The 14969-nt window shown below is 43.0% G+C and overlaps 1 protein-coding gene across 2 annotated transcripts in view; it reads left to right on the top strand.

Annotated features, from left to right (window-relative positions):
- The window catches only part of PARP12 (poly(ADP-ribose) polymerase family member 12), a 46322-nt gene that overhangs the window by 25153 nt on the left and 6200 nt on the right, over window positions 1-14969 (top strand). For both annotated transcript variants that reach the window (XM_061414880.1, XM_061414879.1), the window contains exons 6-8: window positions 2242-2437; window positions 3876-4017; window positions 8057-8153. In XM_061414880.1, the coding sequence (XP_061270864.1) occupies window positions 2242-2437; window positions 3876-4017; window positions 8057-8153 (435 nt within the window). The remainder of the gene's footprint in view (window positions 1-2241; window positions 2438-3875; window positions 4018-8056; window positions 8154-14969) is intronic.

Below are 14969 nucleotides of genomic sequence, written 5' to 3'. Positions count from 1 at the left end.
GGTAAACAGCAAAGGGACTCAGCCATATATATATACATGTATCCATTCTCCTCCAAAGGCACCTCCCATCCAGACTGGCATCTACATAACATCTACATAACATTGAGTAGAGTTCCATGTGCTATGCAGTAGGTCCTTGTTGGTTATCCATTTTAAACATAGCAATGTCCATGACCTTACCAAAGTCCCTAACTGTCCCTTTCCTCCAGCAACCATAAATTTGATTTCTAAGTCTGTGAGTCTTTTTCTCTTCTTTAAGTTCATTTGTGTCATTTCTTTTTAGATACCACATATAAGGGATGTCATACGATATTTCTCCTTCTGTCTGATTGACTTCACTCAGTATGACACTCTGGGTCCATCCACCCAGAATAATGCCATATTGTAAATGGCATTATTTCTTTTTTAATGGCTGAGTAATATTCATATATATATATATATATATATATACACACACACACACACACACACACCATATCTTCTTTATCCGTTCCTCTGTTGATGGACACTTAGGTTGCTTCCATGTATTGGCTATTATAAACAGTGAAGCAATGAATATTGGGGTTCATGTATCCTTTCGGATCATGTTTTTCTCCAGATATATGCCTGGGAGTGGGATTGCAGGATTATCATATAGTAGCTCTATTTTTAAAGGAACCTCCATACTGTTCTCCTGGAGAAGGAAATGGCACCCCACTCCAGTACTCGAGCCTGGAAAATCCCACGGACGGAGGAGCCTGGTGGGCTGCCGTCCATGGGGTTGCGAAGAGTCAGGCACGACTGAGTGGCTTCACTTTCACTTTTCACTTTCATGCATTGGAGAAGGAAATGGCAACCCACTCCAGTGTTCTTGCCTGGAGAACCCCAGGGACGGGGGAGCCTGGTGGGCTCCCATCTATGGGGTCACACAGAGTCGGACACGACTGAAGCTACTTAGCATACTGTTCTCCATAGTGGCTATACCAATTTAAATTCCCACCAACAGTGTAGGAGAGTTCCCTACTCTTTATACCATCTTAAGCATTATAGAAATTCTTTTGAGGCCTGAGTTGAAGGTAAATTCCTTCCAGAGAGGATTTGTGTTTGCCACTATGGGAAATGCCACTGTGGGTCTCTAAATTTAATTCTCACAAAAGAAGTGTGAATCAACTTAACTTCCTTGAGGCATGAGCAGTTTATGAGTTCTCAGTGGAAGTTTTCTTCCTTTCCTTCCAAAGCCAACTCTGACATAGGCAAATTTCCTTGCTGACTTCCTTTGCAAAGCAGATTCCTTTTCCAGCTCCCTTCACTAAGGATGTGTAGTCTTTTAAAATCATGATTTTATGCTGAAATATCTCTTTGGAGATTTAACCCTTGACCATATTCAGATACTACATTTGTTTCCTGTTTCCTCATTGCCACTAAAAATAGGGCTGTTTGTCATTACTCACTGACATCGCCTTTGGACAGCCAATGGCTTTAGTTTTCATTCACCTCACTGGTTCCAGACCTTCCCTTTGCTCTTGGGGCAGTACAGCATTTGGAAAGCGAGTAGATCGTGGTGGCTCAGAGTGCAGGCCATTCTGCCAAACTGCTTAACTTAAACCCCAGCTCTGCTGTCTATTAGCTGTTTAACTTTGAACAGGTTTCTGAACCTCCCCGGGCTTCTGTTTTCACATCTGTAAAAATGGGGATGAGTCGCAGCTTTGGTACAATGAAGACTTAATCCCTTAAAATGTATAAAGTACTTAGTAGGGGGACTGGCCCAGCCCACATGCAGTGTATATTAACTATTTTTGGCTTCTAAGGATTTTTGTTTTTTGTCAGCTCAGCAATGCATTTTTTAAAAAGCTGTTTACCTAGCATTTTTGTGTAATGAAAGGAATGTCATGATAACAAGTTCTCCATGGTGTGTGTGTGTTTGTGTGCTTAGTTGCTCAGTTGTGTCTGACTCTTTGCAACCCCATGGATGGTAGCCTGCCAGCCTCTTGTGTCCATGGCATTTCTCAGGCAATAATACTGGAGTGGGTTGCCATTGTCTCCTCCAGGGGCTCTTTTCCATAGTATTGTGATTTTATTATTTTCACACAGCAAAATGGATCTTAAAGCAAGTCCCCTCCCACCCTGACGCATTGTTTTAAATGTGCAGGTCCCATGTATGTTCACATCTTTCAGCCGAGTGACTCGGAGACCACGAAAGAAGCTGAGGGGCCCACATTCACGTGGCTGGACTTTCAGTTTACTTCTTGTGTTCTTTTGCAGGGTCAGGTGCACTGAGACATCCAGTAGCTTTCTCATTGGTTTTCTGAACTTTGACACCATGAAGTTTGGTGCCACCCAGGCTCGCCGTCTCTCCACAGCCTCCTCGGTCACCAAACCTCCACACTTCATCCTCACCACCAACTGGGTTTGGTACTGGACTGATGAGTTTGGCTCTTGGCAGGAATATGGACGACAAGTAAGTGTCACGGAAAGAGTATGAATGTTTCTTCCTGTGGGTCCATGATGGAGGAATCTTTGCAAACATGGGCACAAGGACTGCTCCAGGGAGCCCTTGACAGAGCCAAAGATCCCCAGGTCCCCTTATGACTCACTTGCTTTGGGGGAATTATGGCAGAACTGGATAATTTAGAGTTCATTTGTATGAGGTCACATCTTGGAACAATTAGCTATCTGTTAGTTCATGAGGACTGAGTAACTTTGGTTGTAGTGATATCATAGTTTGTTAAATGGGGGTAGAAAAATGTCTCTCTTACTGTTGAACAGGTAACTCCAGAGCGAGTGCCTGGGTGTGCAGGAGTGTTTGTGTAGCTGTGGACTAAAGCTTAAGGCTTTTCAGAGCTGGCTTTTTGCTTTATCTATAGTAGTCACTTTACAAAAGGTGGAAAAGTATATGAAATTAACTTGTTTCAGCTATTGATTTGGTATTTGGGTCAAGTAACTGCTGCTGTCAACTATTCAGAGATGTTCATAGATGAATCAAGATTAGAGGGAGCTTCCCCCTGACCCCGGTTATCTGTAGAGATACATGTGTAGGGAAGTCACCATTTCTATAATGACAGCTTCTCCCAAATGACAGGTGGGCTATGTGGTCTAATAGACATTTGTATTTTTCTGGGTTGTGAGAGGCTATATTAAAGCTTTACTTTCATGCTCTTGACTGCACTTGAAATGTTTTTTTCCCTGGGAACTCTGTAACGTGAGCTTCGTGGGGGCTTTGGCCACTGACGTGCCCCCAGGCTGAAGACAGTGTTTGCACATAGCAGGTCCTCAGGAGAAAGACACTGGCCAGTTGAAATGCAGAGGTATTACCACTCTGTACCCGCTGGCCAGGTGGATGTGGGCACTCTCAGCAGATGACTTGAGCCCTCCTCCTTCCCTCTTCTTCCAGTGCCAGCCTTCCTGCCCCACCTGCCTTCCCCCCCGAGCATCCTGGGATTTTTTCTGTCTTCCCTGGATTTGTTCAGGGAGGCTCTCTAGTGTGGCTCTGGGTTTGGTCAGGAGAGGGAGGGATGAGGCCGAAACAATGGACAGAAGAGGCTGCAGTGCTCAGGCCCTCAGTGAAATAGCATTTGCGAGTTTACTTGTACTTGAAGGGTTGTGTTATCCATTACAAGTAATTGAACACCCTCTCTTCCATTGCTCCTGTCACGGTTATCCAGGTTAGTTGGGCCCATGTGGGCTGTCTTCCATTTTCCTGAGCAGTTTACAGCAGGCAGTCCTGTTGGCTCCTGTTCTGTGCCTCTCTCTCCTACCACAGCCCCACCCCCAGCTCCTCTCATCTGCCTCCCCAGGACACGGACATGCACTGTGGGCTTGTCTGCCGGGTGTGTGGATGGCCCCCAGTGTCTGTCTTCTTGCCTTCACCATATATCTATCTGGCTTTCCCTTCACAGGGCATGGATCACCCTGTGACCAGCGTCACCAGCAGTGATTTGGAGAAGGCCTACCTGGCGTACTGTGCCTCGGGGTCTAACCCCCAAGCAGCCACCCTGAGGTTCCAGGCAGGAAAGCACTCATACGAGTTAGACTTCAAAGGTACTTTTTGGGGTTCCCCAGTGGCCTAGTGATTAGGATTCTGGACTTTCACTGGTTGGCCTGTATTCAGTCCCTGGTCAGGAAACTGAGATCCCACAAGCTGTGCAGCATGGCCAGGGTGAGGTTGGGAGAAGGTATTTCCTGATCCACCACACTCACCCAGTAGGGTCTGATAATCTGCTGGCCCTGCCTTTTCCATCTTAACCGTGGAGAAACTCCGCACACACACTGAGGGCCAGGAAAGAGAAGGATGCAATGGTCCCTGTTCTGAAATGCTGCAGATCTAGAAGGGAGAATAGACCTGTCAACAAATGAGCCAGCCAGCAGGATGCAGGGGGAGCTGCCTGGGGTAGATAGCAGGCGACAGGAACCCCGTGTGGAGGGACAAGTAGCATCAGCCTGAGGCAGTGGTGGTGTAGGCAGCACTGTAGCAGGGTCCTGTGGGCCATGGGCAAGTCCCTGTGTCTGAGGATTAACTTTAGTCACTGACACGAGTCACAGTGGTTCTGCTGTGCAGCTCCTCCTCCTACTCCCAGCTGCAGAGTCCACGTCAGCTTTTCTGTAGGCGCCTTCAGCACTGGTGGCTGGCTGGAAACACATGGTAGACACACATCAGCTGAAAATTGCTGTGAAGCAGATTATCAGGTGCTCTGCTTGTGGTAGCCTGAGTCCGGGCCTTAATGGCTTGTTCTGCTTGCCTTGACGGACAGACAGAAGCAGACCAAACACCCTTTGGTCAGGTCTTCCAGTGACTTACCTGTGAGGTGTGGTGTTTTTCTTTCCTTTAGTTTCAGTTTCTTGTGGCTTTTTTCAAGCCATTTTCACATGGATTTATCAGTTCATTCCTGTTCAATTCAGTTTTGCCTTTAAATTCACATTTTAATCTCTGAATCCTTATCAGTTTTCAGCATTTTTTTAAGGAAATTAAGTGGACCTCCTTTTAAGCACTTTTAAACAGCACTTTAAGCACTGTTTATTGTTTACTTTTGTGGACCATCTGTTTGGAGGGCAGCAAACTGTCTTTGGTGAATTATCCTAGGTCCACTCTATCTGCCTACTTTTATCCAGTTAGTTTTGCTTGTGGTTTTGTACTTGTACTTATCCTTTTGGTTAAGGTAGAATCGCTGCCCCCTCGATGTGCCTGTGCAAAGAGCCTAAAAGTTTTTTCTACTTTACAGTGAGAACTGCTTACAGCTTTCAGTATCTGCTGGGAAATATCAGCCATGTGTGAGGTGGTTTTACAATCCACAGTCTGATAAATACAAGTGCAGTCAAGGGGATTGTGAGAAATCTATGGAATAATAAGTTGGGACTGGCCTGAAGATCAAGTCTATACAAGTAGCACCCATCTGACTGCTGCTGACCACAGTTTAAAATATTTCTTTAAAGTATCTGAACACTATCAAATCAACTAGAAATGTCAGATGCAGCCTCTCAACCCAGGCAGCTCCCCCAAGGGACAGAATAGTCAAGATGAGGGTGGGGAGGAACACACACTGAGTTTACTGCAAACTTAAGAAAAGCATATTTCCTGCAGACTGCCCCAAGCTCACGTGGTGGGCAAAACTCTTTGGTCTGTGTGTTGGTAGATGACAGTAGCCACAGTGGTTTCAGGTGACTTCTCCCTTCATAACCTCACTACTCGGCAGAGTGAAAGCAAGTCTCAGGTGGCAGTCTGCCACTCAGATTTATTTACTAAATATTTATTAGGAAGCAAGTTCGTTTAAAAAACACACACAGCAGGCCAAATGACTCGTTCTGTAGCATCAGGGAAGGCTTGACTCTGTCCTTTCAGGAACTTCAGTGACCCTGAAGGACTCTGTCCTTCAGTGACAGAACAGTCACTGAAGGCAAATAAATGCCAAGACTCCAGAGCCAGAATTCTGATGTCTGTTAGCTGGTATCGGTTGGCAGAATCCCCATGGTCAGGGCTTGTTTAGGACTTCGCCTAGTGTATTCTCTTTAATGGTAAATTAGGGAGATGGCCTCATGCTTTACTTTGTTCGAGGGACATAGGGAACAGGTCTCACAAATACTTAGCCCATTCATGTATCTCGAACGCCTTTTAATTTCACCTACAAAGCCTTTGACTGTGTGGATCACAATAAACTATGGAAAACTCTGAAAGAGATGGGCATACCAGGCCACCTGACCTGCCTCTTGAGAAACCTGTATGCAGGTCAGGAAGCAACAGTTAGAACTGGACATAGAGCAACAGACTGGTTCCAAATAGGAAAAGGAGTACATCAAGGCTGTATATTGTCACCCTGCTTATTTAACTTATATACAGAGTACATCATGAGAAACGCTGGGCTGGAGAAAGCACAAGCTGGAATCAAGATTGCCAGGAGAAATATCAATAAACTCAGATATGCAGATAACACAACCCTTATGGCAGCAAGTGAAGAAGAACTAAAGGGCCTTTTGATAAAAGTGAAAGAGGAGAGTGAAAAGTTGGCTTAAAGCTCCACATTCGGAACACTAAGATCATGGCATCCGGTCCCATCACTTCATGGCAGATAGGTGGGGAAACAGTGGAAACAGTGGCTGACTTTATTTTTCTGGGCTCGAAATCACTGCAAATGGTGATTGCAGCCATGAAATTAAAAGACGCTTACTCCTTGGAAGGAAAGTTATGACCAACCTAGACATCATATTAAAAAGCAGAGACATTACTTTGCCAACAAAGGTCCAGCTAGTCAAGGCTATGGTTTTTCCAGTGGTCATGTATGGATGTGAGAGTTGGACTGTGAAGAAAGCTGAGCACCGAAGAATTGATGCTTTTGAACTGTGGTGTTGGAGAAGACTCTTGAGAGTCCCTTGGACTGCAAGGAGATCCAGCCAGTCCATCCTAAAGGAGATCAGTCCTGGGTGTTCATTGGAAGGACTGATGTTAAAGCTGAAACTCCAATACTTTGGCCACATGATGTGAAGAGATGACTCATTGGAAAAGACCCTGATGCTGGGAAAGATTGAGGGCAGGAGGAGAAGGGGATGACAGAGGATGAGATGGTTGGATGGCATCATCGACTCAATGGACATGGGTTTGGGTGGACTCCAGGAGTTGGTGATGGACAGGGAGGCCTGTCGTGCTGCGATTCATGGGGTCGCAAAGAGGTGGACACGACTGAGCAACTGAACTGATAAAAGGTTATTTAAGAGTCATTGCATTGCTAGTCAACAGACCAGTGAAAAACCTGTTTAAGTAAGCTAATTAGCAGAGTATTGGTGAGAGGCTGAGTGATGGGTAACTGAAGGGGTTGTGGTAGCCATGTCTGGAGTATGGTCTCCCAATCAGAATGTTGGGGACTGCCCGGGAGTGCCCATTCTTGACTACCTGGACTCTAGCATGAGGGACACACGCCTAGGTGATCACAGGGTATATGCTCAAATGCAGTAGGGTGAATTAGTTTTTCAAGTCAAATAAATTGTTTATGTGCAGAAAGTAAGACTTGACAGAGATTTCCTGGTGGTTGGGACATGTAATCTATAGGTTTCATGACTTTTCAGCCTGAAAGATAGGTTCCCCTCTCTGCCCTCAGGATGAATATAAGAATCTTGGGGGTTGGCATAGAGTAAGAATTTCATTTGTTAAAGACTATACAGGTTTTAAAAGGTTGAGAAATACTGCTGTTGAGTAAGTTTAGTCAAACTAAGAAAAACTTTACTCGTAAAATTATTATATTAACTCTAAATCCCACTGGCTCAAGATGTGGTAATTTGGTCTCAGGCTGGGCTGGAGCTTTTTTATATCCAAGCTGGGAAAAATTGCTGAGCAAAATAATAGTTTAAACAAGATTGGAAGGAACAATTTAAAAGCACTCATGTATAATTGATATGTCAATTACTAATCATTCATCTATTCATTAAATCCAGTCTCCTACAGATACCTATTATGAATATTTGAAATGTGTAAAACTGCCTTATTTTTAACAGACTGATTGTGGGCTTTAACATTTGAATTAGCTTTATAACCTGTTTAATTTGTGTTGATAAAGCACTGCCGTCCTGTATGTATATTGTGTTTTTTTTCCACCAGCCTTCATTCAGAAAAATGTGATCTATGGCACAGTTAGAAAGGTTTGCCGAAGACCCAAATATGTGTCTCCCCAAGATGTGAAGATGAAGCAGACCTGGTAGGTGGCATTTGGGGAATTTGTTATGTAATATGTGTATCAGCTGATACGTGCTCAACTACAGGTACTAAACCTACTCAGACTGGCTATAGCATCAAGAGGGTTAGTTGGCTTGCAATCTTATGCCCTGGCACTCTGTCTCTATTTCCTGTGCCTTGCCCACTGAGTATATTTGTACTTTGCTTCTTAATACCGGGCTTACCTTGTGGCTCAGCTTGTTAAGAATCTGCCTGCAGTGCCAGAGACCTGGGTTCGATCCCTGGGTTGGGAGTATCCCCGGAGAAGGGAAAGGCTCCTCACTTCAGTATTCTGGCCTGGAGAATTGCATGGACTGTATAGTCCATGGGGTCGCAAAGAGTCGGACATGACTGAGCTACTTTACTTTTCACTTAATACCAATGTGCTACTGTTTATATGAGTGATCTGTAAGAAGGTTGAGGCTTCATGAAATGGAAAAATCTTTACCATGGAATGGTAAATGGTAATATGTTTACCTATATGGTAAATGGAAATATATTTACCATACTTCAAGTAAAAATGTATTATAAAGGTATAATATTTAACAAAGTTATAAAAAGGTAAATGCTTGATGTATAGTTGTTTTAATGATGATACAGATATAATTAACAAAGCATTAAATGATAAGCCAAACACAATAGAAAGGAAAAGATATCCCCCAAATCACTTAATTAGATGTTTTATCTTTAAGATTGCCAGTGATGTTACTGTGACATGAAGGTATTCTTGTGCAGATTTTTCCAGAAACCAGAAAGTTCTTTCTTAGTTTAGACTTAACTTAGAGAATGTGAAGAAATAATAGTGATCTAACTCTGATAATTTTCTGGTTCCATTTTCAAGTGATTGTATCTTTTGCTTTATGACTTGGAAGATATCTTTTTGAACAGCTCGGGGTTTTTCTGTTTGTATGTTTGTTTTTATTTATTTTTTAATTGGAATATAATTGCTTTACAACATTGTCTTAGTTTCTGCTGTACAACAACTTGAATCAGCTGTATGTGTACATACACCCCTTCTCTCCTGAGCCTCCCTCCATGCCCATTCTATCCCTCTAGGTCATTACAGCGCACAGAGCTGAGCTCCCTGTGCTCCACAGCGGATTCTCACTAGTTACCTGTTTTACACATGGTAGTGTATACATGTCAGTGCTATTCTCTCAATTCGTCCCACCCTGTCTTTCCATCCTTGTGTCTACAAGTCTGTTCTCTACATCTGTGTCTCTGTTCCTCTCCTGCAAATAGATTCATCAGTACCATTTTTCAGGGCTGGTTTTTTTCCCCCACTGGTAGCAAACTGTGGTTTTTGTTTCTAACAAAGCATTTAAAGTTCCTCTTTGTCCTCCAGTTGTGTTATGTATGAATGGCAGTTCCAGTTCAGAGTCATCTAGAGCAGTTTGATTACTGGCATACGTATTCCACTAGTTGCAAAGGCATTGGACCAGAGAAAGAATTATCCTTATGGGTAGCAGTGTTGGGATATCTAACTACAAGGCTGCTTGTTGTGATCTGCAGGCCAGTCTAGACTTGAAGCTAGCTTATCAAGTGTCTTTTCAAGTGAATAATTGAATCACAGACTTGAATTTTTGTAAATGTTGAAATAATGGAATACGCCTCCAAAACTCCATTATTTTAATACTTGAATATCATGGAAAATTAAAAATACCAAAAGCAGATGCTGCAGGCACGAATTGTCCCCCGAGTGAGCTCCCTTATCAGACTACCAGAAACCAGTAGGGCTGTGCCTGGCCTTAAGAGCATTTAGGAGCAGGACCCTCCTGCTGCTGACAGGAACAAATTTGTGAGCTCTGCACTGATCAGACACCTCTGAATTGGTAGTTTTAGGTTTGAGGCATGTGGGCTGGGATTGGAGCTGGGGGAGGGGTCAATTCTCTCCAATCCCCATTGCCAGTTACTGGGGGATGGTGGCTTGGATGGCGAGAGGTACCACAGTGCCCATTAGTTTGATGTGTGACAGCCCAGGCCAGGACTGTAGCCAGCGTTGCTGTCAAGAGAACTGCCTCTTCCATTAGCTGGAGAAATCTGGCTCATTTCTATTTCACAGAGGACCCGGAGTGTTTCCGTTTCTTATTTTAAGATGTCACATATGGACTTCGATGGTTGTACTTGTGGAGCATGGCAAGGTCATTTAAAGAAGCTAGAGGGAAAAGGTTAATATCAAGCAGATAGAGTGCCTGTGAGTCTAACAGAGTAACCTCCTGGGGTTGCCCATCCCTGTTTCCTTGAAGCCAGGTGTGCCTTCTTTCCTCCCTTTCTTAATAAATTTATTTTTGGCTATGTGTAAAACATGATTTAGAAGTCAAAACTGTGAAAAGATCTACTCAGTAGTTAGAATTCTCCTTTCTATATCTGCACTGTTTCCTTGGCGGGCAACCATTTTCATCAATTTTTAGTTTATCTTTACTGTGTTGCAAAAATGAGCAAATGTACATAAAAGTGTCTTTTGTTGGATAAACGGTAGCATTCTATCTCTACTATTCTGTACCTTTTTTCACTTAATACATCATTACTAGACTTACTGTGGTGATCACTTCAGTATGTGTATTGGTTGCTCAGTCTTGTCCAACTCTTTGCAACCCCCTCCAGGCTCCTTTGTCCATGAAATTCTCCAAGCAAGAATACTAGAGTGGATTGCGCATTTCCTTCTCTAGGGCTGACTCAAGGATCAAACCCAGTCTCCTGCATTGCAGGCAGATTCTTCACTGCCTGAACTATCAGGAAAGCTTCACTTAGAGTATTGTACAACTTTTTGGGAAAAAGAAATTACTCTCTTTCAGTTCATTGAAGTCTTCTGAATTCTGTTCCTGTCTTCATGATTCTCTGTCATGTGTATTTGCCATGGTTTAATCTGTCCCCTTTTGAGGAATGCTTTGCCTTTTTGTGATCTGCTAATATGAGTATGATACCACAAAGAATGTCTGTTGTATGTGCTGTTTGTTAGTTGTGGAGGTGAGCCATCAGGTTGGAGTCCTAGATGGTAAATGCAAGTTCCTGTTTGTGGGGCTTAACCATGTACACTCATCCCAGAATGTGTGAGGTGCCTGTTTCCTTCAGCCTTGAAAACAGGAAGTCATCAAGCTCTTCAGTAAAGGTGGGAAAGGGTATTTCAGTGTATTTAATTCGTTTTCTCTTATGAGTGAGGTTTAATATTCTTTCCTAACATGTAAGAGCCATTTGCATTTCTTTTTCTGGGGACTATTTGTCTTTTTGTCCATTCTTCAGCCAACATTTTGGTATGTTTCTTAAACATTGAGTCTTCTTTCTGTTGGGGAGATCAGCCCTTAGTTTGTCATGTAAGTTGCAGTATTTTTTCTTTGCTTGTTTTTTGCCTTTTGGCTGTGTCTATGAAGTATTTTACCATGCAGAAATATTTATCATTTAGTTAAAAGATGAGCTCGATAAAGGACAGAAATGGTATGGACCTAACAGAAGCAGAAGATATTAAGAAGAGGTGGCAAAAATACACAGAAGAACTGTACAAAAAAGATCTTCACGACCCAGATAATCACGATGGTGTGATCACTGACCTAGAGCCAGACATCCTGGAATGTGAAGTCAAGTGGGCCTTAGAAAGCATCACTATGAACAAAGCTAGTGGAGGTGATGGAATTCCAGTTGAGCTATTCCAAATCCTGAAAGATGATGCTGTGAAACTGCTGCACTCAATATGCCAGCAAATTTGGAAAACTCAGCAGTGGCCACAGCACTGGAAAAGGTCAGTTTTCATTCCAATCCCAAAGAAAGGCAATGCCAAAGAATGCTCAAACTACCGCACAATTGCACTCGTCTCACATGCTAGTAAAGTAATGCTCAAAATTCTCCAAGCCAGGCTTCAACGATATGTGAACTTCCTGATGTTCAAGCTGGTTTTAGAAAAGGCAGAGGAACCAGAGCTCAAATTGCCAACATCCGCTGGATCATGGGAAAAGCAAGAGAGTTCCAGAAAAACATCTATTTCTGCTTTATTGACTATGCCAAAGCCTTTGACTGTGTGGATCACAATAAACTGTGGACAATTCTGAAAGAGATGGGAATACCAGACCACCTGATCTGCCTCTTGAGAAATCTGTATGCAGGTCAGGAAGCAACAGTTAGAACTGGACATGGAACAACAGACTGGTTCCAAATAGGAAAAGGAGTTCGTCAAGGCTGTATATTGTCACCCTGTTTATTTAACTTCTATGCAGAGTACATCATGAGAAACGCTGGACTGGAAGAAACACAAGCTGGAATCAGATTGCCAGGAGAAATATCAATAACCTCAGATATGCAGATGACACCACCCTTTTGGCAGAAAGTGAAGAGGAACTAAAAAGCCTCTTGATGAAAGTGAAAGAGGAGAGTGAAAAAGTTGGCTTAAAGCTCAACATTCAGAAAACGAAGATCATGGCATCCGGTCCCACCACTTCATGGGAAATAGATGGGGAAACAGTGGAAATAGTGTCAGACTTTATTTTTCTGGGCTCCAAAATCACTGCAGATGGTGACTGCAGCCATGAAATTAAAAGATGCTTACTCCTTGGAAGGAAAGTTATGACCAACCTAGATAGCATATTCAAAAGCAGAGACATTACTTTGCCAACAAAGGTCCGGCTAGTCAAGGCTATAGTTTTTCCAGTGGTCATGTATGGATGTGAGAGTTGGACTGTGAAGAAAGCTGAGCACCGAAGAATTGATGCTTTTGAACTGTGGTGTTGGAGAGGACTCTTGAGAGTCCCTTGGACTGCAGGAAGATCCAACCAGTCCATTCTGAAGGAGATCAGCCCTGGGATTTCTTTGGAAGGAATGATGCTAAAGCTGAAACTCCAGTACTTTGGCCACCTCATGCGAAGAGTTGACTCATTGGAAAAGACTCTGATGCTGGGAGGGATTGGGGGCACGAGGAGAAGGGGACAACAGAGGATGAGATGGCTGGATGGCATCACTGACTCGATGGATGTGAGTCTGAGTGAACTCCAGGAGTTGGTGATGGATAGGGAGGCCTGGCGTGCTGCGATTCATGGGGTTGCAAAGAGTTGGACACGACTGAGCGACTGATCTGATCTGATCTGTCTCTTCTCTTTGGATTGCCTCTGGATTTAGTTTTGGTTAATTATGAGTGATCCTACTTCTGGATATCATTTTTCTAAAATATTAGTTTTACTTGACTGTCAGGTCTTGGTTGCAGCATGTGGAATCTTTGATTATGGTGTACAGGTCTGGTAGTTGTGGCACGTGGGTTTAGTTGCCCCAAAGCATATGGGAACTTAGTTCCCCAACCAGGGATCTAACCCATGTCTCCTGCGTTGGAAGGTGGATTCTTAACCACTGGACCACCAGGGAAGTCCTAGACATCTTTTTTTCTTTCCTTCTCTATCCAGAGCCTACGTTTGGTACAGTTTAGAAAAACCTGTCTCTTTTCTGAAACTGGATCTCTTTTGTCCTCACTTTACTTTGTTTTCAGGGGACCATGGCAGACACCACATGTCAGAAATAAGAGTGGTCATTTTGTTGAGATTCAGACTAAGACACGAGGGATTGGGATCTTCCTGCTCTCTTGCACATGTTGACGCAGGAAAGTGCATGGTGCTTCCCTCTATCCTGTGTGACGGAAGCTGGTGGTCATGACTCTAGCAAGTGAGTCTGCTTGGTCCTCCATGGCCACTGAGACTCTAGTGTGGGTGGCTTTTAGAAAGAAATGCTTTATTTACACAGTTAGTGGGGTCACACAATATGATTTCCACATTGGATCTACGCAAGTATAGATGTTTTACTTGTTTCTTTTTCTCTTGGAACATTGAAGATATCACTCCACTGTCCTTTGGTTTCCATTGCTGTTTCTGAGAAGTCAGCTGTTGGTCTAACTGAAGCTTTTTGCCAGAATCACTTTTTTTCCTCCCCTTCTGGCTGCTTTTAAGATTTTCCATTTGTCTTTGTATCAGGCACTCTCACTCTGGTGTGTCTAGATATGCATTTTTAATTTGTCTTGTTGAGGATTCTTTGTGCTTCTTAAATCTGTAGGTTGTTGTTTCTCATTAGTTCTCTTTGAAAATTGCCTTCACCCTGTTCTTGATACTGTCTTTTTGGAGCTTCAGTTTGGCTGTGACTAAATTCAAGCCTTCTCACTGTGTTTTCCACGTCTTGGCTTCTTCCCCTCCTTGCTCATCTTCTTACTGCTCTGCCCCACATTCTGGATAATTTCACTGCCCTTACCTTTCAGCTCACCCACCCTCTCTTTAGATTGTCTGATCTGCTAATAAGCCTATCCATTGAACTTATACTTAAAAGATTTTTTTTTTCATTTCTACAGTTTTTTTTCCAAATCCTTCAGGCCTATTTATAGTTTTCTGTTCCTTGCATATGTTTTTAAAGTTTGTCTTAAATTTCTTTAAACATAGAAAGAAATTAGCAGGCAGTTGTTTTATAACCTGCCTGCTAATTTTAGCATCTTACATCTACATGGGTCTGTTTCTGGCTGATTCTTGCTTGTGGGACCTTTTAAGTTATTTTTAAATTGTGCCATTTTCCTAGGAAAGTTATTTGTGAGAGTTCTTTGAGGCTTAGGAAGAAGGTACGTATCTCATGCCAGCAGAAACAGAAGGTAGATCTATTGTGGGAAGAACAGAGCCTTCTGAAACTGACTAGGAATGATTTGGAGTTAGTTTCACAGTCCTTATTTCTAAACCCTTTGGTCCACATTTTTTTAGAACTCAGTTTTTATTTCACTTTTAAAAAGAGCATGTGCTGCTTGTATTATGTGATCCATGCAATGAAACATGCTAATATTTTTTGCATAGTCACT

The sequence above is a fragment of the Bos javanicus genome, chromosome 4 (assembly GCF_032452875.1).
Source record: "Bos javanicus breed banteng chromosome 4, ARS-OSU_banteng_1.0, whole genome shotgun sequence".
Classification (NCBI taxonomy): Eukaryota; Metazoa; Chordata; class Mammalia; order Artiodactyla; family Bovidae; genus Bos; species Bos javanicus.
Note: the sequence above shows the minus strand (reverse complement) of the source record. Positions and strands in the feature narration are given on the sequence as shown.